Source organism: Trichoderma ghanense (assembly GCF_004382785.1).
Source record: "Trichoderma ghanense strain CCMA-1212 chromosome Unknown scaffold_3, whole genome shotgun sequence".
In the NCBI taxonomy this organism is placed as follows: Eukaryota; Fungi; Ascomycota; class Sordariomycetes; order Hypocreales; family Hypocreaceae; genus Trichoderma; species Trichoderma ghanense.
In genome coordinates this window covers 508,936-528,868 of record NW_027395666.1, presented here as the reverse complement: position 1 = coordinate 528,868, position 19,933 = coordinate 508,936, and the positions used below count along the sequence as shown (strand labels likewise).

The window sequence follows — 19,933 nt, the reverse complement described above, 5'->3', positions numbered from 1 at the left end:
CCGATTCTCATGTCTACTGTAGAAGCGAGAAGGATCGGCACCTCGCGTCGTTATCGAATGACAGGGGGGCTGCGGGATGCTCGGTGAGAAAGAAAGAAAGTTGACAGGCCGGCAATAATAAGGGGGGGAGCCAGGCCAGTGGGCATAGTATCGTGTTTTTCGTCATAGCAACATCGTCGAGCCCAGACATCACGGAAGATGTCCCTTTTTTTTTGCCCTCTCTTCTGTATCGAATAGCAAGGTAATGTGGTTATCGCAGGTGGCTCAATGGCATCGCCAGCTCAGCTTTGTGTTCGCCCTGCTTCCGAGACACCAAAGACGGTTGACACAAAGATAAAGGGAGGCTCGGATACATAACTGTCAACCGTCATCCGCCATGTCGCCGCAAAGAAAGTTGTCGTCGTCCAGGTCTCCGATGGCGACATCCGGACTGCTGTCGGATTCATTATCTACATGGTGAGTGAGTGGTGACGCTTCTTGTCTTGTGCGACAGAAATGCCACGTCGCGTTGAGGGCTATATATAGGCTGCTCATGTGCTTTGCATTTGTCTGAGACAGGCGTCGTTCAGTCTGGGTGGCCGTGACCGCTTCTCTGCGTCAAGCCGACAAGCTCCGATTGCAGATTGCGAGGGAATTCCATCGATTGGCTTCTTTCTGCTGTTGTCATTCATCGCTAAGCTGAATATTTCATGTTACGGTCCTTCATAGCTTGACGTCCAGTCGGACAGCAGCTGGCAGAAGCTGGGCATGGTGTTTCTTTGTTGCTTGACCACCAAGGCAAGCCATCACCCAATCATGACGCAGCCCCTTGGTTCTTCCAAGTCAGGTCATGTCATCCGCGACACCATCAGTTCAAGCCATCAGGAGAGGCCAGAAGTTGTCTTTTGGAGAGTGGCTGAAGGGATGACAGCGGATGGCACTAGTAGTTGATTCCATCGTGCACCATCATGAAAATAAAGCACCCTTAAATTGGATTGGCAGTGTGAAACAGCCGTTGACAGCCCAGTACGGACACTGTCTACGTGTCGTCGCACCGTACATGTACTAAGTATTATATTTGAAGACACAGCTCCCAACCAAAAAGGCACAAGTAAGCAAGCAAGCAATCCACCCAAATCGAGATGGGCAGCACCGTTGCGTGAGAACAGGGTCTCTGCAATTACGGAACAGTCCTCCGTAATATTACTACGACGAAGCCGTCAAAATCTGAAATCTGCACCAGTGCGAGTTTCGTAGCAGCATTAGGGAGAATGTCGTACCGCCGCACGACAGTATTTGTGCGCTGTGCTCTCGATCCAGGGCTGGGTGCTTTATCCGATGCCGTCGCATCTCACGACGATGAAAGACATACAGAGGCCACAGCAGACCGCCAGCGCGTGTGCGCATGTTGCAGCTGCAAGCCCTCGCAATTCCCATGTGATTTGCTTACCGTCTGAAGAAAACGTCTCCGGCAAGCTCTGCTCGAGACGGTACCGATCCATCCCGTCTCAGCATTGGCTGCAAAGTCCGGTGTGTGCTGCCCTCCCTCCCCTGTCGCTCTGCAGTACAGTACCTCGACAGGCACCGGACCTGCTTTTAGGTACCTCAGTATCCCTGACGCTTCTCTCAGAAACGAATGGAATCCCAGCAAAGAGGAACCGGCGTGTAAAACGAGGACGAGAAAGAAAAAGAAGCAAGGCCCTGGCCGTCCAATCTGCTGGCCCTGCTGGACGTGCCTTGATTATGCAAGCCCGGATGCGAGATAGTATCCCTGCAATGCGGCGCTGATGCAACGCTGCAGCCAGCAGGGGCCGCCTAGTGGCTCCTTCAGGGCTCGCAGCGCTTGGCTTTAGTGGCTGGAGCGGCCTCTTGTGGTGGCCCGGCCGCCCACTGTGGGCTCTGGACACAGCGCCATAGGCCCCGCAGCCCGCGAGGATTGAGGTCGGGTCCATGCTTGTTCCAAGGCATGCAGCTCGTATGGGGGGGTCCCTGTGGTTGAGCTTTGCAGCCTCGCGCAATCGCACGATTTCGAGCTCCTCCATGGCGTCCAGCGCGTCCGACGTGTGCCTGTCTTGGCTACCTACTTGGTATCTTTTGCAGCTGCGGCCTGCTTCCGGTCGCCCTTGTACCGCGCCTCTGTACCTTAGACAAGACAAGCTGTACTTGTGCCTCCGAGCGTTCAACTGCCAGGTGACACCTGAGTCTAGTACCACCCGTCTTTGTGCTTATCTTTGCTGCTTGCAGAGCTGCCGCAAAAGAGAAAGAAGAAAAGGAAAAAAAAAATCAGACCAAACCAGAGTCCCCACCGGCCAGAGGCTCACCGGCCACATTTAATTTCGCACAAGCTCAACACTAGCAGCCTTGGACCTCTTTCGCACCTCGATACTAACTCATACTGTCCTCGCCGGTTCTTCCATCCCGGGCTGTGGCGACCCTTCGAGCTTGCTCCCGTCGTCATCGTCGCTCCCGTCTTGACCTTTGTCACCTTTGTTTCTCCGTCATTGCTTCGATCCACCCCTCGTCATCTCTCCTTCACCTCCATCCTCTACTCCCTTTCAGACCGCGCCGACGAACCTCATCTACATCTCCAATCTCTACCAATCGCGACCATGGGTAGCTACACGTTCAAGTGGTGAGTTTTGGCCATCGAAGCTCTTGCGCCGCAAAAGGCCAAACCCCCAGTCGAAAAAAATACCGGTGATCGCGCCCGCCACGAGCTTTGCGAGACCACGAGGACACAAGAGATCTCCACCGGGCTTCGCGCGGGAAACGAAAAAAGAAAAGAAAAGAAAAGAAAAAGAAAAGAAAACTGTGACGAGCGCTGGGAAAACACATTAGCCCAAGGTACGGACGGAAGCTGACGTTTGGGGGTCTTTTTTCTCTCTAGGGAGCATCCCGCCGAAGAAGTGTTCGTCACGGGCACCTTCGACAACTGGACAAAGAGCGAGCAGCTGGTCAAGGTCGGCGACGTCTTCCAAAAGACGGTGCCGCTCAAGGATGCCACGCAGAAGATATACTTCAAGGTAGGTCGAGAGCTTGTTATCGCGCTGCAGCCGTCCTGCATCCTCCTCTGCCGTTGCCATTTATTCGGTCGTTTGCTGTGCGAATCTCCCCCTCCACTCCCTTGACGCACGCCAATGGCCCTCATCGCCTGCTGTTGAATATGCGACCGTCGAGCGTATCTCTGCTTCAGCTTCAATGCGCCGTCCAGCCCATCATTTGCTTCGATCCACTGGAGGCCAGTGCCTCTTCCCATGTCACGGTTCACCATGCAGCAGAGCATGAGGCGCCCGCCCAATCACGCTGCGTCATCTCGTCTTCGGTCGCAATCCTGCGAGATGCAACTCCATCCATCCATTGCGCAAAACCGTCCGAGGCGGATCGGCGAGGCAGAGCTCGGCTGAGTCAGATCTGCGTCCACGTCCTTCCATGGGCCGACAGACGGGCATCCAACTCGTCGCCGGACTGGCTCTGCTTTGCGTCGTCGCCGCTTGCGCAAACCTGTCAAACAAAACCCCCACGGCGCTTCCTGCTATCGTCTGGACCGGGGGCTGTGACGCAACGCAGCGCGACGCATCGCACCGGCTGGCCGCGGGGTTGGAATCTTGGTGCTGATAGCAGCCAGCGCTGGTCATCCGACTCACCACACCTCAGCCTTTTCCCCCCCTTCGACTGCTAGCGCATCGCAACCCCAACTCCCCGATTGCGACCGCCACGGCTTGGTGTAGCGGTGAGAACCGAGGGAAAGCTTGCGCCGCGGCCGCCAGACACTGTTGATCTGCCTGGGCTTCGGCCTCGCGCTGCCAACGTCCGCCGCTGGGCCAAGGGGTCTTAATCTACTTAATTCGACCTACCCGATTCATCTCGACCAAGATTCCCACTTAATTGGGGGATTCGGCCATGGCCCCTTGTCCGCGAGCCAGACCAGCCCCCGCACCGGCCTGGCCAACCCCCTTCCAAGGCGGTTGTCGTGCATATATCACGTCACACGCACCTGGATAGTGGATTCAGCCTGTTACGCACTGCATCATAGTACATATATATAGCGATCCTGTCCGGCGAGGGGGCGCTTGTTTGTTTTATCTGACAAGAACTGTTTTGCTGACTTTTGTCCTTCTCTGTTTCGCTGCATTTAGTACGTCGTCGACGGAAACTGGACGGTAAACGAATCCGCCCCCAAGGAGGCCGACCACGAGGGCAACATCAACAACTTCATCACGCCCGAGGACATCCTTCAGGCCGACCCCGCAGCTGCCTTGATCAACACCGTTACTCCTCAGTCCACCACCGCCGCAATGGCCTCTGAACAGCCCATTGACAAGCCCGAGGGCGCCGCCACCCCTTCTGACGTTCCCGGCGGCTTCCCCGTCACCCCCAGCACCGAGCTGGACAAGCCCGTCAGCGTCAATCCTCTGCCCGCTGCTGCCGGTGCCGTCAACCCCGTCAAGCTCGAGCCTGGCGAGAAGGTCCCCGACGTCGGCATCGAGAGCACCAACGAGCACGTCAAGCTGGACAAGGAGTCTTACGAGAAGAGCGACGCCCTTCCCGGCGTTGACGTCGCCAGCCTGCCCCCCATCACCAGCAACCTGATTCCCGAATCCAGCCTTCCCGTCACTGCCGCCGGGGACGTCAACATCAACACTGTCGGCTCCGGCGCCACAACCCTCGGCCTCGCCGCCCAGGTCCCGCTCGAGGCCAAGATTCCCGATGCCACCAAGGTTCCCGAAGTCGTCAAGGAGAGCCAAGAAAAGGCCCACGCCGAGCCCGAGGCCTCGGCTGTCCCCGAAGAAGTCGCGGACAAGGCCAAGGTCGAGGAGGAGCTCAAGGAAAAGGTCACCGAAGCCCCCGCCACCTCGGAGGGCATCGCCGGCGTCGGCACTGAGAAGTCGGAGTCGGACCCCGCCAGCACCATTGCTGCCGCTGCTGCCACGACCGGCGCCGCCGTCGTTGCTGCCGTCGTCGCCGCCAAGGACAACCTTGTCGAGACCGCCGCGCCCGTCGCCAACGATGCTGCTGCGGCTGCTGCTGAAGCCGCCAGGCAGAACCTTCCCGACTCCGTCAAGGAGAAGCTGCCCGAGCCTGTCCAGGGGGTCCTGGCTCAGCAGGAGACCGCCGCTAAGGAGGAGACTCGGGAGGAGGTTTCTCCCGAAGTCCCCGCCGAGGTCAAGGAGTCCATCACCGAGGCCGGCAAGAGCCCCGAGGCTGCCGCCAACACTGTCGCCGTCGAGGAGAAGAAGGAGGTCGAGGCTGAACTGCTGAAGGAGGTCAAGCCCGTCCCGCCTGTCGACGAGACCAAGACCGAAGAGGCCAAGACCGAAGAGGCCAAGACCGAAGAGGCCAAGACCGAAGAGGCCAAGCCCGTCGAGGAGGCCAAGCCTGTTGCGGAGGTGCCTGTCACCTCGGCCACCATTACCGATGTCCAGGCAATCGATAGCCCTGTGACCGAGGTCAGCAACGTCCAGGTCACCAAGACCGAGGTTCCCGTCGAGGAGCTCGCCAAGGACATCCCCGCCATCGAGCCTCCCAAGGCCTCCGAGGTGCCCAAAATTGAAGAGCCCCCGACCGAGGTGGCCAAGGTCGAGGCCCCCGCCGCCGAGGTGCCTGCTCCTGCTCCCATCGACACGACGGTCGCTTCGGAAGCCCCCAAGACCGACGGTCCTGCCGTTGACACCCCCGTGACCGAGACCGACAAGACCGAGGTGCCCCCTACCGAGGCGGCCGCGGAGCCCGCCAAGGCCGACGCTGCCAATGGCGCCAATGGCGCTCACTCCGACAAGGGGTCTGAGAAGAAAAAGAATCGATTCAGCGCCTTCTTCAGCCGATTCACGCACAGGCACAAGAACTAGGCGTCGCGGTGGTGACAGGATAGAGCGTCATCGTGTCGAAAAAAAAAACGCCTGGTTTACGTTCAGCAGAGTGTCGGTTTTTCTCTTGGGCTGCTGGAGTGGCTTTGTTTATATGTCTATGATTCCCCCACTTTCGCAGAGAAGTGTGACTTGGGTCGAACAAACGTCGGTTACCTGGATCACCATTTCATATACCTAAATTCATTCCGTTTTTACTTGGTTTCTCATCTGGCTGTCTCGGCTTTCTTCCTCGGTCATTCTTGTCTTGAAATGTGCCCCTGGCTTCTTCACCTGAGCTTTGTTACGTTCTATTGGGTCTGCTGCATGTGTGGTATTTGTCTTTGCAAGTGTCTCTTGTGTCGTTTCCTTGAGAGGCGATGGGTCCTGCTGAACATCTGCGGCACGACGTTTTGGCGTGGTACTTCCCCAGTCTGTTGTTTATGCGGCACGCAATGATGTCTTCCATGTAGCTACAGTTTGCCTACCCAATAATTGTCATTATCTAGTAATCTATTTTCTTATACCACTGAAGCCTCTCTTTGCATCTGCTCTTAGATTGAAAATGCTGGCAGCCGGTCTAGTCAAGATCGTGGAGGTGTAGGAACCCGGCTTCATTCTGCGGGGATCGCTTGGGTGCATCACTGCGTCTTACTGTGACTCACTGGCCGGGGCATTGCCCATGTCTACAGTACGAAGCGCCCATGCAAGGCTATCAGCAACACGATAACAGAGGTCTGCAGTGTTGAGTTGAATTCCAACTGCTTCTAATGTATCCAGTACCTTGTCCAGTGAATTGCTAAGGCAAGGTAGGTATGTTACGAGCAGCTCTCGATTTGACAGCATCATCTTGACAGTCTGCAACTCTCAGCAGTCACATGCAGCATCACGTGCACCCAGAGCTTGTTCCTGTCCGGCGTCATTGGCACCTCTAGACGACTCCCGTGCCTTTTGCCCCGCCGCTGACTCGCCCATTTCCAGTTCGTCCCGCTAGCAGCATCTTCGACGTCCTTGTACTTCCTGCATCCTCCAACTGCCGGGGCCAGCCGGGTCCCTCTTGGAGAAGCTTCCATCAGCCCTTCCTCTCTTCTTCCTCTTCTTTCCTTCTTTGCTCCATCGCCTTTCTTTGGTTTCTCTTCATTGTTCCATCGTATCCTTCGGACTTCGGACTCCCTCGCCCCACGATTGCCAAGCCGTGACGGCAAGACGGAGTGCGACTGACGTGCCGTTCGTGGGCATGCTGGACTTTGCGCCACCCGCTTCCGACAACGTGGGCGGCTGAGCAGTCCACCAGCGTCCCCCCTCCCAAACGAACAACAGTCCATCGGCCGCCATCTCGGGCTTCGCATCATGAACCCTTCGAACCCGAGCGCGGGCAAGGCCCTCCAGATCCAGTCGAGCTACCCCGTGCCCGCCCAGCCGGCCGCGGCGCCACCGGGCTTCGAGGCGGCTCGCCGCGCAAACCCGGCACCCGCAGCCTCGCTGCCGCAGCCGACGCCCCGAAAGGGACAGGGCTCGCGGAGGCAGCATCGGACGCAGCGCCGGCCCAGCATGAACGAGAGGCTGGTCGACGAGTACGACGCCATGGCGGAGATGAGGGCGCTGAGGAACCCGACGAGTCGGCGTGGGCAGACGTCCATTACGCATCTGCTGAATTACTCAGCGCCGCTGCACCACCACGACGCCGGCCATCATCACCATCACCACTCGAACCCCAGGTCCTATCGGCGAAATCCAACCTGGGGCCCCGGCTCGGGATATCACGCTGTCGACAAGTCCCGATACGTCCACGCCAACTATCGCTTCGTCGTCTCTCCCGACGGAGACTACTCCAAGCAAGGTGCGGACGCCGATCTCTTCCTCGACTGGTCCAATGTCATGCAGGTCATTGCGTCGTCGGAATCGCAGGCTTCGTCGTGCCCAATATGCTTGTCGGAGCCAGTTGCCCCCCGGATGGCAAAGTGCGGACACATCTTCTGCCTTACATGCTTGCTTCGCTTCATGAACTCGGCGCTGAGCGAGGACGAGGCGAAGCCGGGCAAGGCCGCCAAGTGGAGGAAGTGCCCCATCTGCGAAGACAACATCCATCTCCCCGACGTGCGGCCGGTGCGCTTCTATGCTGGTCAGGAGAGCCCTCTGCCCCGGGTTGGGGATGACGTTGTCCTGAGGCTCATGGCGCGGAACGCAGGCTCGACTCTTGCGCTTCCCCGCGCCAGCGAAGCCGAGGTCCTCAACTCGGGTGACAGCGTCCCCTGGCATTTTGCTGCCAACGTTTTAGACTACGCTCGTGTCATGAAGGGCACGGGAGAGTACATGGCTGGTCAGTTTGACGAGGAGATCCAGACGATGCTACAGCAGGCCGCGGAAGACGAAGCCTTGTTCGGGCAGGATCGCGAGTGGACGCAAAAGGCCGTCAATGCAGTCAATGCCGCCAAGGAAAAGCTTGCTGCCCTTGGCGGCGCCGATGAAGCCGGCATAAGCTCATTACAAGGCTCGGCGAAGCAGTCGTCCGAGTCCGACTTTTACTTCTACAGCGCTTTGCCTCACTTGTATCTTTCGCCCCTGGACATTCGGATTCTAAAGACGCAGTTCGGATCCTTCTCAGCCTTTCCCTCCACTTTGCTTCCCCGAGTCGAGCACATCTCCACCGGCCACGTCGTGGACGACATCCTGCGGAAGCGGGCAAAGTACCTGGGCCACCTTCCCCATGGTTGTGTTATCAGTTTCCTGGAGTGCGACTGGACAGACATTGTCCCCGCTGAGACGCTGGAGACGTTTGCTGCAGACATCGAGCGGAGACGGAGTCGCAATCGTGATAAGGCTGCGCAGGAAGAGCGAGAGCGCCTCCAGTCCGAAAGGATAGAAGCGGCTGCCCTGCGGAACCTGACGGGATCCCGCCGGCCTCATTCTCCGCCCATCCAGGGCGATTCGCCCCCTTTCGTGGACATGTCAGATTTCCAGCCCCTGGCGGCGCCGTCGGGCACGACACCTCCGGAGGCACGGTTGGGATTCTCCACGCTGGCCTCCATGTCAACGAGTCCCTCCACCCAAAGGACTGTCTGGGGCACGCCAGCCGTCTCAACGGCTCCTGAAATGGAAGATGTCCCAGCCCCCAGCAATGCTGATGACGGGTGGCTCAAGGATGAAGATCTCTTCATGAGCCCCAGCGAGCTCGCCAGGCAAATGGAAGCATTGAATACGCTAGAGAAGGACGAGAACGGGCAGAGCAGCAGCGCTCGTGGTGGTGGAGGCGGCGGTGGAGGCGGCGGCAAGAAGAAGAAGAAGCAGAAGATTACACTCATGAGCACTGGTGGGCGGCGTGGCATGTAGAGGGGGAACTCGAAAAGATTTCCAAGGTAGATGATGATGTGTGTGGTCCTTGTCCTACGGAGCTTATATGTTTAATCCGTGCTTGAATTGTTCTTTGGGCTGCGCAAGGCGGCTCATCTCATATATATATATATATACTCATAGCCAAGAATGGCATCGCGATGGAGGGCGGTAGCAGCTCCCAGGTTTCTTCCTCAGACATGCTGCCGGACTGCAAAGCGCGACACAAGCGCTGCTTTTTCCATGATACATATCCTATCGAGCAAGCTATTAATTATCATGATGCGAATTCAATTTTGAAGGGGGTTTGAGATCACCTCTGGGAATGACTGCGGACGACGCTGATGGATTTCTATTCGGAGAGTCGAATCGCTAGCACTGGAGTTACAGCGGCTCAAGGCCTAAAGCTGGAGTGCTAGCGGGGGCCACTTGGTGTGGGGTGATTAGCTCACTTTGTCTTTATCGGACTCCAATCGATAGCCTGAAATTTTTTCCACTACCGCTGTTATCGCTCAAGCTTCTCCAATCGAGAAAAAAAAAAGTCATTTGGAGGAGGATAACGTCCACCTTGCTACGAGTTTCTACCAGAAAAGAAGAGTATGGCGGCAAACACATCGCCATCTCTGACGAACTCGTCGCACACAATGACCGCACAACCGCTCGTGTCGGTGCCCCCGATCTCCTCAAACGCCAATGGCGCGAACAACAACAAGGCGCTGCTGAGCCTGCTCGAAAGCCTGCGTCCCGAGACGAGGCACGTCTTCCTGCAGCCGGACGACTCCCTCCCCACGAGCTCGCTCAACGTGGTGAAGGAAACGCTGGAGGGCTTCGCAGCGGAGGTTGGCGAGGAGCAGGAGGCGAGGCTGAAGGAGAGCCGGAAGCGCAAGAGGGAAGGCGGCGGAGGGAGGAGGGATGAGATTGAGGTGTTGAAGCTGAGGAAGGTGTATGTGGACGGCTTTGAGACGGAACAAGTGTGGCAGCAGGCGAGGAGGATCATTGCGAGCGTCTTGAAGTTTTCGGGGGGCGTGTTGGATGAGTTGGAGGAGAAGGGGGAGGTTGTTGCTGGGGAGAAGGGAGATGGCCTTGATGATGGTGAGAAGGTTGAGGGCGAGGATGAAGACGATGTAGAGGATGACGAGGATGAAGATGAGCTTGATGCCGAGTTGGATGAGGACGAGTTGGAGGATGGCGACCTGGAAGGCGAAGATGAAGAAGACATTGACGCACTTGAGAATGGCCTCGAAGAGGAACTTGATGGACTCGACGAGGACGAAGACGAGGAAGAGGATGAAGAGGAAGAGGAGCAAGACGGCCAAGAATACGTCGAAGACCCCGACGGCCTCAACGACGGCTTCTTCAACATTGACGAGTTCAACCGGCAATCGCAGTACTTTGAAGAGCAAGACGCAAGAGGCGACCCCAACACCGACCGAGCCAGCGACGACGAAGAGATAGACTGGGACGCAGACCCCATGACTCAATCCAACGCCGGCTCCAAAAAGGCCGGCCGCAATGGCAAGCCGCAAGACGACGAAGACCAGCTACAAGATGAAGATGAGGACGACGAAGAGGAGGATGGCCCAACATTCGGCGACATGGCTCTTGACGCGCCGGAGGGCGCGAGCGACGATGAGTTTGACGACGACGAGGCCGCGGACGACGAAGGCCTGGACCTCAACGCAAACGGCATCTACTACAAGGACTTCTTTGCGCCGCCGCCCCGCAAGAGCAAAGGCGGCAAGCCCAAGAAGAGCGTCCGCTTCCAGCCCGAGCAGCCCGCCCAAGAGGACGTCGACCGGGCCATGGCGGATGTGCGCCGAGACCTCTTCGACGACGAGTCGGAGAATGACGACTCTGAAGATGCGCTGTCCGACGTGTCGGCCGGCGACCCCAAGTCCCGACGCTCAGCTCACGAGCGAAGACAGGCCAAGCTGGCCGAGGAGATTCGCAAGCTGGAAGCCGCGTCTGTGGCGAAGCGCGAATGGACGCTCTCCGGAGAAGCCGCCGCCGCCGATCGCCCCCTCAACTCTCTCCTGGAGGAGGACCTCGACTTTGAGCACGTCGGCAAGCCGGTGCCCGTCATCACGCCCGAGGTGACGGAGGGCATCGAGGACATGATCAAGCGGCGCATCCTCGCGCAGGAGTTTGACGAGGTGCTCCGGCGGCGGCCGGACGCGGAGGCGGTGCCGAGCGGGACGCGCCGCGGCATGGTCGAGCTGGACGACAGCAAGCCGAGCAAGGGCCTGGCGGAGGTGTACGAGGAGGAGCACGTCAAGAACGCCAACCCAGACGCGTACGTCAGCCAGTCGGACGAGAAGCTGCAGCGCGAGGAGCGCGAGATCGAGGCCCTGTGGAAGGACGTCTCGGCGCGGCTCGACGCCCTCAGCAGCTGGAACTACCGGCCCAAGCCCGCGGCGCCGAGCGTCTCCGTCGTGGCGGACGTGGCCGCCGTCGCCATGGAGGACGCCCAGCCGACGACGGCGTCGGCCATTTCCGGCGAGCAGAGCCGCATGGCGCCCCAGGAGGTGTACAAGGCGGGCGCGGACAGCGCCGCTCCCGGGGAGATTGTCACGAGCGCGGGTCTGCCCGTCGCGAGGCAGGAGATGTCGCGCGAGGACAAGGTGCGCAGGCGGCGTCGCGCAAAGGAGCGCATGCGCAAGGCTGGCGCGGATGGTGCTGGTGCTGCTTCTGGTGGTGCTGGTGGTGGTAGCGGTGGTGCGAAGAAGACGCTTTCGAACAAGGCCAAGATGCAGCGCGACACGATTGCCGAGCTGAAGAAGGGAGGCGTCAAGGTGATTAACCGCAAGGGCGAAATCACCGACGTCGAGGGCAAGAAGACCAAGGTTGCGGCCAAGATTGTTTCCGGGGGGAGCTTCAAGCTATAAAGCTTGGGGGGGGATTAACGGCTTGATGGAAGAGGCTATGGGGAGGTTGAAGATGGGGTGCTTTGAGTGTGTTGTATATATTGCGGGATGCATTTGTCTCCTTTTCCCGTTTCTCGTTTTTCGTTTTTTTTTTTGGGGGGGGGGGGGGCTTCGTGTGGACTGTTGTAATCAATGGGTTGATTTGGCATGATGTAAAAAGTTCAAAGATGGGAAAGAGCATGCATTTCATAGAAGGGAAAAAGCCCATTATTCCAATTCCATGCGTTATAATTTCATCATGAACTATCAAACCCGCAGGCAATCCACATAGGCCTTTCTTGCGCAGCAACCGCAAAGGGTATTTTGTTTGTTTGTTTGTTTGGTTTCTCGAGCTATTCTCATAGCAGCAAGCTTTCTTTGCTTTCCCCCCTTAGTCCTCCAGACGCCCTAAACTCCTCTCCTTTCTTCCCCATCAGAAAGGGGAATCCTTGATGGTACAGCGTATTATTACGAGTCCCATCTTTGAGTTATTCCAACCAGCAGAGTTAAATATCAGCGGGGTCGACGGAATCATTTCTCCTCCTCGACCTTGGTCCTCTTCGTGTCAAGCTCGGTAGACTCGTCGTCGGCCTTGCGCTTACCATTGCCGTTGGCGGCTTCGGCGTCTTCGACCTTGGCCTTCTTCTTGCGCACGAGGCCCGTCAGGTCCACGGCGTTCTTGGTGGCCTCCTCGACGCGCGCCTGCACGTCGGCGGCGGATTGGCCGAATGCAGCGCCGAGGATGCCGCCCAGGGGGTTGGCGCCATCGCCGAGGAGGTCGTTTGTGCTGAGAGGGTCCTTGCGAAGGTCGACGAGCTGCGGCTTGTTTAGTAACGGACGATAGGCCAAAGAATGGATGTGTCAAGGCTGCGTGTTACGACGCTCCGGCAAGTTCACATACCCTTTGCTCCAAGTCTACTATGACTTCCTTCATCTCCTCAACAGCCTTGCGCGACAGCTCGTTATCCTCTGGCGACGCGGAGCTGGCGATTTCGACCTCGATGGCCTGCATCTTGAGCTTGAAGCTCTTGATGGCGAGCTCCATCTCCTTGATGGCCTCGTCGCGCAGGCCCTGGTCAATCTCTTCGCGCTTGGTGTTCTTGCCCTCGTCGTCGGCAACGGTGAGGGAAGCAAACTCGAGAGCAAGGGACAGCTTGTAGTGCGCCTCGGCAATGATTTCGGATTCCTCGGGGTACAGCTCCATCTTGTAGTTGAGAGATGTGCGGCCATCCTCAATGGCGTTGGGGTATCTGCGCACAAGGTCAAATCAGCGTGTCTCGTCTCGATTTGGAAGGGAGCTGAAGGATCTGGGGCATACCGCTCGTTCTCAAGAGAAATCTCAGCAAGACAGTCGTGGGTCTCGGCGAGGCGCTCTTTGATGTGTCTGACGGCCGGGGAGTCTTCCTTGGCGACTTCCTTGCCCTTGCCCTTGTCGCCGTCGCTCTGCGCTTCCTCCTCTTGCAGCTTCTCCAGCTGCTTAAGATAGCAGACGCGAGCGAGGTCGAGAATCTCAAAGGCAGTGGCAAGATCGTCGTCTTCTTCCTCGTCCTCGTCTCCCTCCTGGGCCTAATGGTTCAACGATGGGTAATTAGACAGCGAACGCAAGCTTGGTCAAGCTGGCATATTACCCACCTCGTCTTCGTCAGACTCGTCAAAGTTCTCATCGCCCGTGAACTGGAAAAAGACCTTTTTTTGCTCGGCAACGTCGGTCTTGTCCTCGCTCTTCTTCTCCTTGCCTTCCGCGCTCGTAGCCTCGCCCTCCTGTGTTGCTTTTTCCTCCTTGGCGGCCTTCTTCGAGGAGGAACCGTTCGCTTTGGGCTTCTTCTCGACGGGCGCAGAGCCGCCGAGGACGTCGCTCTTGCTCTGGCCGACCTTGAACAAGCTGCGGCCGTAGTGGAAGAGGATCTCGGCGTTCTCTGGGGCGGTCTCGCCGTTGATTTCGGCTTGCAGGATGCTCGCGCGGGAGAAGATGTCGGCGGCGGCCTCGAACTTTTTCTGCGCGTAGAGCCTGGTGCCCTTTGCGCTCAGGTCGGCCAGGGTGACCTTTTTGGACTTGATGTCATCGTCGACCCCGTCGTCGACTTCGAGCACTAGCGCTGCTTCTGCTTCTTCTTCATCTGCGTTTGCCTCTGCCTCTTCAACGGTTACGTCTTCAATGGGTTCGTCGGCAGCCGGCGCTTCAACAGCAGGTGCAGTCTCCTCCTCGACTGGTCGCGTCTCGGCGATGGGTTCTGCCATTGCGAAGAGCTGCAGGCGACACGCGATAGGTGATGAGCGTGTGCTGACAGCGCGCAGAGGATGTTATAGAGGAGCGAATACGAGTGCGATTCGTCCAATGGCTGATCGCGAAGCTCACCAGAGATGAATTGATGATGCAAGACTCGGGGAAGGGAAATGGACACGATGGAATGGCAAATGCAGAGGCGAGGGAGAAGCAGCTCGTGAGAGCACAAACAGCTGATCTTTAGCAGCTCTGGAAGGCTTGCTGCAGCCGTGACGTGCGTCTCTGCGTTGGCGCGTCTGATTGGCTGAGCGGAGCTGGTGGCGGGGCGGCACTTGACACGCTGTGGCGGTGTGGGGCTTAGCCTGCTTAATTATGTAATGAAGTCAGCTGCGAGCCATTCCGCTCACCTACCATGCCTACCCTACATTTTCGAGGAGGATTGTCGAAATTACGGTTCTGGCCGTTGGTCACCGCTGATTTCTGAATTCAGATGAACTAGGATGAGAGCTCTGTCACTTGACTTTGGGTAATGCTTGTAGAGCTGTCGCCACTTGCTAAAAGGCTCCCTCTGTCGCTGAGTTCAGCAAGCCTAGTCCGACCCAACTAGCTGAAACAGCCATGGCCATTCACCGAGCCGCAGGACCAAGCCGAGCAGCTTCACCATCAACGTCGAGATGCAGGTTTGATGTCCTTCTAGCTCTGCGCCACCTCCGCTTCCATTGGTGTTCTTTGTTTCTTTGGCTCAAGTACGATCCGTCATCACCAGACATACAGCCGGCTTTGAACGAGAGTAATCGCCCGGAGATAAGTGTGTGTGAGCCCGTCATCTCACCTATGGTAGATCTGAATGATCGCATCACTGGAGACTCGAATACTGGTGTATCAAGACCTTTCTGTAGTAGCATACCCTCGTCAACAACCATCCCCACATCTCAAAGCAGCAACTTTCGATAATGCCGTCTACTGAGGTAACAATGGACTATCGCCAATGCCCTCATCACCTGCGCTGCTATGCTCTGGTCCGATTCGTCAGTCCAACCCCTGAAGCTCACCCATTCTACAATAGGAACGTTACGGGCAAATGTGTTGGCTCGCCATCCCTGCTATAGACATTGAGCGGGCCAAGGCGTTTACTCCCGGATCTTTCCCTGGGACATCAGCCCCATCGGCGTCCCTCACAAGCGACCCGGCGTCAAAGAGCTGTACTGTTTCAGCTGCGGCGATACGTTGCATGGCGCATTTTACGTGATGGGGGATGAATTCCACGTCATCAACCACTCGATAGATTTTCAGGATGACCTGTCTGTCCATCCGAGCTTCAACGTGAGGAGCTGCAGAGAGACTCTCGAACTAGTTGAAAAACTCGGCGGCAAAACGCAACTGTACGTTGATTTCCCTTTCGTTGATTCTTCAAGAAGGAGGAATAAGGGTGGCCGAGGAGAAAGAGAATGTTTGACAAGCTGATAGCTGTTTAGTCACAGATCTGAGCTTGGCGGTGACATGGGCCATTATGCCCGCTTCATCGACACCGAGGACAAGATGATTGGCATCTGGTCCAAAATCTGACCTGACTCATAATGGCTGCACTTCTTGCAGCCAAGATTCTGTCTACCTAGTGACTGGAAGTTGTTGCTATTCTTAACCTACTTGTATATATGGCTGAGCAAAGTAATTCTCTTGATAAGACACGGCATGAGATCGATTTCGCCATGTTGACTCATTCTGATTCGAGGCATATTCGTTGATGTCGTCGTATTATGGTTATTTTCCCGTGGCGGAATTTAGAAGCAGCATGTTGAACTGTCAGTCCACTTGACCATGTTTCTCTTTCTCTTGCACCAGGCCTGGGCATCTTGGGCCAGCTGGAGCAGGGGTGGTCACAATGATTGGAGGCAGATCTCATCTCAAGGTCGTCGACGGCCGCTTTCATGGAATGAATTCTCCAGCCCTGGCATTCGTCCCATGTTGTTACTGAGAAGGATCTTCATTTCACCGGTGCTAGAGGCTGCCGTTAAGTCATCAAACTCATCGTGAGGGATCCGTATAGCGAAAGTTTCGATGTCGTCGATCCCGGTATTACATGTGATACAAGTGCCTGCTCACTTGAGTGTCCTCTTCTCGACAGCGCAAAATTCAAGAACAGTCACGGTAACTGATGCTTACACATGTCTGTATATGCGCAAGATCGCGGCCCCTAGCCATCTGGTGTTGAAGTGGAGGATCATTCAATGACACATGTGCATGTCCGGAGCAGCTCATACATAGATAGTACGCACACTCGCCGCTGACAAAGCCACAGGACGTCTATTACATTTGATAATGATGGGATGAAAGCCCCCCCTGCTCATTGGACACCCATCCTGCCCTGGAGCCTCTCGGAGATATTTCGTGCAATCAGATCTCCCAGGGTGTTGTCTGTGTCGAAACAACGGTGGTTGCCTATTCGTGGAATTACATCCTCACTTTGGGCGGTGCTTTTGCTCGCCAAAACCTACCAGAGATAACAAAGCACGTCGTTACCAACGGCTCAACAAAAATCTGCTTCAGACTGAATGCTACTGAGACACTTCTATTGTTGAGAAGTGAATGAACGCGGCATTACTTTTGATTGACAGGAACTTCGACTTACCACATGCAGATAGCAGTACCCTGACGTTTACTTAGCAAAGTGGGCACTATTACGACGCTGCGTATCACCACTCTCTCAACGATCCTTTATTTGGGCATGTTAAGTGGCTCGATATCGGGAAGTTCCTTCTCGGCGATATAAAGCCCTCCGCGGAGGTCAAGAGCTGGAAAGGCCGTGATGCCGGATACCTACATACCGGCGTTGTTAATCTTACCAACAGCCGTCTTACTGGGGAAGACAGCAGGTCAAACCAAGCATTTTTCGGGCAAAGACCACCCATGGGCTCCGTTTTCCCAGGGTTCCCCCACAAGATCGGGAGCCGTTTCGGTCTTACTCATGTTAGTCGGGTTCCGGGGGGGTTGTTCAGGGAGCTGCTACGGAGCATGACTTGGGGGTGTTTCGTCTCGAGTCGAAACAAGAAGCTGTGTCCGCTGGAAGGATCAACTAGATAGGTATTTGCTAGTCTTGATGTCAGCATGGCAACACGTACCAGAACCGCATCGGCTCCGCGAGATTGAGGGACTGTAGCTGTGCGCAGAGGAGACAGGAATGTAGCCTGCTGACGATATGACGATATGACTTTCTACCCATAGCTGGATTTGTGAGAACAAGTTGATAAATGGCCGTTGGGAGGATTTTGTTCGCTCAAGTGAGGGTATACTCGTAGATGTCATGCCGGAAGCTACGAATTAGCAGCACCCCTATTATTAGGTAGTATGAAGGCATGCCCTCGGCGTCTCTTGCAAACGCCTCTCTGGCCCTCAGATGGCAGAGAAAGCAAAAACCAACGACGGGAGGCAACGGGGCTGGCCCCAATACATGTAGTCATTTGCCAAAGAGAGACTAAAGATCAACCATTAATGCGCGCTAGCACTCGCTTTGGGGAAGAAATTGAGATGCCTAGACTAGAATCCAGGCCAGAAGGAGAGACCCAGCCCGGCAATGTCTTTCTCCGCTGGTTCGTGATAGGAAGGATTAATACTACATATTCTCCTGATGGAGCGCGAGCGTTTGCCCGCAAGGGGACGCCAAGCTGCGGGAAGAGTTTCTCTTTGTTAGTCACAGACGTCGTCGAGAATTCCTCCGTCCATGTTTGGAATTTGGGAAACAGTTTTCGAATTGCGAGCAAAGTAAGTCAAGAGATGAGTCTTCAAAGCTGGTTTACTCAAATAGAGACCTGCTTACGATGGGAAATGCAAGAATCTGCGGGAGGCACTCACGCGTATTACCAGACGAGGATGCTCCTGTTGCCCCAGTCCTGAACCCCCGTGGATAGCAACTCATCGTTGAAACCCCTTACAAACCCCGTACTTGTACTGCCCTGGTCTAGTGTACATTATCACCGCCCGTCGAAGTAAGACTCCAGACAGCGAGAGCGCACATGAACAGCACGGAGGACCAAAGAGGCAGCTTCGGGTACTCTGTACTTTGAAGATGCAGAATCCAACGTGGAATGAAGGATGGATCATCGCCTGCTCTCATTGGGGGGTTAATCGTGCGTCGGCAGCGGTGCGGGGCATCGGCTCGTGATTGGCGGAGAATTGTCGCTGCTCAATATGGCCGGCAAATAGGGAGAATTCGGAGCTGCAGAGGCCCTGCTGGAGGAGCGGGGCCAAGCTCAATCGACAGCACCTCAGGGCTGACTGGCCGGCTCCAGGGGACTGCGGTCCCTGCTGGCGACTCGCTAACGCCAGCTACAGGGCCGACCTCCGTGTCCGCCAGCGGCGAGACAGCGCTACCGTAGAGCTTCCAGCGAGCTCCAGCGGCTCCCGCGCTGGGGTTGATGCAGGCCTCCCCACCTACTAGGTAGAGGCTGCCCGTCAAACCCCACGGCTGCTGGATCAGCGCCAGTTGAAAGTTGGAGCCTGGTGTACTGTACCTCTGCCACCGGCTGCCGCCCGCTGCGCGCAGATGTACTCGCTACCAGACCGGCATCAAATCGCACATTGAAACCTGAAGCCTCCACTGCACTTGCGCTGGTCATGAATTCCCCCGATACAAGTTCGCGCGCACTCGCAGCCGTCCAGCGTTGGCCGTGTTGCGCATTGGCTACCAGCCTCGCTCGCCATCCCGCCAGTGCCTTACGAGCTGCCTCTGCCTTTACTGCTTCGTCTGCTGCTTCTGCTGGCCTCATTCGCGCGCATCTCCTCGCGGGCAACCACCGCCAAGCACCGCCAAGCGCACACCCTTGAGGCTTCCTTCTAGGCCGCATCCTGTTGACCTATTCGTATCGGCTCCTCCCTCTCCATCACCAGAGCCGTTTGGCCCTAGGAGCAAATCTCACCTTTGTCGCTGTCTTGCCGCTCTGCATCTTCCACCTCCTTTTATCCTCACCAGCCTACGCTCGTCTCGGTGTTGGCGTGTCCGGGAAAAGGGATTGGCCATCTCGACTTAAAGATCCCGGCCTGACGTTCGGGGATTTAGTCTGGTCCGAGCGAGGGCCGCCGCCGAAGGAAGGGGAGGAAAAAAAGAAAAAAAAAAAAAGAAAAGGCAGAGACGGAAAAGAGAAGAGGAGGAAGAAAAAGGCAAAGACCGCCAACGTCGTCTGGGAGGGAACATGGTCCTGATCTGCTCTCGCCTTCAGTTTCGCGCCACCCACCGTTGAGCCAAGATTCTGGATTCCCTTGGAACAGATTAGCATCACACCCATCCGATAAACGTCCATCGCCGCCTCGCATCTGATTTTGTGCCTGCGAAACCCTCCACCAACAAACGACAAGGCCATACGATATTGGGCCTCGCTTCTGACCTATAGGATCACGGACTATCTAACGCCTCCGCTTTGTGTTAGAAGCCTCGGTCAAGCAGGTGCCGGGACCTGCGTTGCGTTTCGGGCGAGCAGGAAAGAAACGAAGAGGCCCCTTGCTACTCTCGGCGCTTGTTCGCTAACAAGGCCGTTCCTACGGCGTCCTCATAAGGGCAGCGGGTTGCCGTTTGTTCGCCGGCGGTAGGGCAATATCCTGGCAGACCGGCCTTCTCATCGCCGCTAACCTCGTGTCGTGGCGTCTTCTAGAAGTAGATTCGA

The 19,933-nt window shown here is 56.6% G+C and overlaps 8 protein-coding genes across 8 annotated transcripts; 4 read left to right on the top strand and 4 right to left on the bottom strand.

Moving 5' to 3' along the window:
- Positions 1–2,588: 2,588 nt before the first annotated feature.
- On the top strand, positions 2,589–5,825 carry CCMA1212_003479 (Signal transduction protein MDG1; the record flags this gene model as incomplete). The annotated part of the gene is made up of 3 exons (XM_073700825.1): positions 2,589–2,611; positions 2,867–3,002; positions 4,116–5,825. 3 exons carry the CDS (start codon positions 2,589–2,591, stop codon positions 5,823–5,825), a joined length of 1,869 nt encoding a protein of 622 aa, XP_073560801.1.
- On the bottom strand, positions 4,059–6,016 carry CCMA1212_003478 (uncharacterized protein; the record flags this gene model as incomplete). The annotated part of the gene is made up of 4 exons (XM_073700824.1): positions 4,059–4,799; positions 5,193–5,760; positions 5,807–5,821; positions 6,009–6,016. The coding sequence occupies 4 exons, from the start codon at positions 6,014–6,016 to the stop codon at positions 4,059–4,061; spliced, it is 1,332 nt and encodes a 443-aa protein (XP_073560800.1).
- Positions 6,017–7,172: 1,156 nt separating this feature from the next.
- Positions 7,173–9,152, top strand: CCMA1212_003477 (uncharacterized protein; the record flags this gene model as incomplete). Its single annotated transcript, XM_073700823.1, has 1 exon — positions 7,173–9,152. One exon carries the CDS (start codon positions 7,173–7,175, stop codon positions 9,150–9,152), a length of 1,980 nt encoding a protein of 659 aa, XP_073560798.1.
- Positions 9,153–9,796: 644 nt separating this feature from the next.
- CCMA1212_003476 (U3 small nucleolar RNA-associated protein MPP10) lies at positions 9,797–12,037 on the top strand (the record flags this gene model as incomplete). Its single annotated transcript, XM_073700822.1, has 1 exon — positions 9,797–12,037. One exon carries the CDS (start codon positions 9,797–9,799, stop codon positions 12,035–12,037), a length of 2,241 nt encoding a protein of 746 aa, XP_073560258.1.
- Positions 9,836–12,536, bottom strand: CCMA1212_003475 (uncharacterized protein; the record flags this gene model as incomplete). Its single annotated transcript, XM_073700821.1, has 4 exons — positions 9,836–10,693; positions 10,715–11,017; positions 11,066–12,031; positions 12,528–12,536. The coding sequence occupies 4 exons, from the start codon at positions 12,534–12,536 to the stop codon at positions 9,836–9,838; spliced, it is 2,136 nt and encodes a 711-aa protein (XP_073560797.1).
- Positions 12,537–12,586: 50 nt separating this feature from the next.
- Positions 12,587–14,293, bottom strand: CCMA1212_003474 (NASP-related protein sim3; the record flags this gene model as incomplete). Its single annotated transcript, XM_073700820.1, has 4 exons — positions 12,587–12,871; positions 12,957–13,305; positions 13,374–13,621; positions 13,688–14,293. 4 exons carry the CDS (start codon positions 14,291–14,293, stop codon positions 12,587–12,589), a joined length of 1,488 nt encoding a protein of 495 aa, XP_073560451.1.
- Positions 14,294–15,398: 1,105 nt separating this feature from the next.
- Positions 15,399–15,845, top strand: CCMA1212_003473 (uncharacterized protein; the record flags this gene model as incomplete). The annotated part of the gene is made up of 2 exons (XM_073700819.1): positions 15,399–15,661; positions 15,761–15,845. Coding segments are annotated over 2 exons (348 nt in total), but the record flags the coding sequence as incomplete, so codon positions are not given.
- A 2,614-nt stretch (positions 15,846–18,459) lies between these two features.
- CCMA1212_003472 (uncharacterized protein) lies at positions 18,460–19,120 on the bottom strand (the record flags this gene model as incomplete). The annotated part of the gene is made up of 2 exons (XM_073700818.1): positions 18,460–18,741; positions 18,788–19,120. 2 exons carry the CDS (start codon positions 19,118–19,120, stop codon positions 18,460–18,462), a joined length of 615 nt encoding a protein of 204 aa, XP_073560265.1.
- Positions 19,121–19,933: the final 813 nt, after the last annotated feature.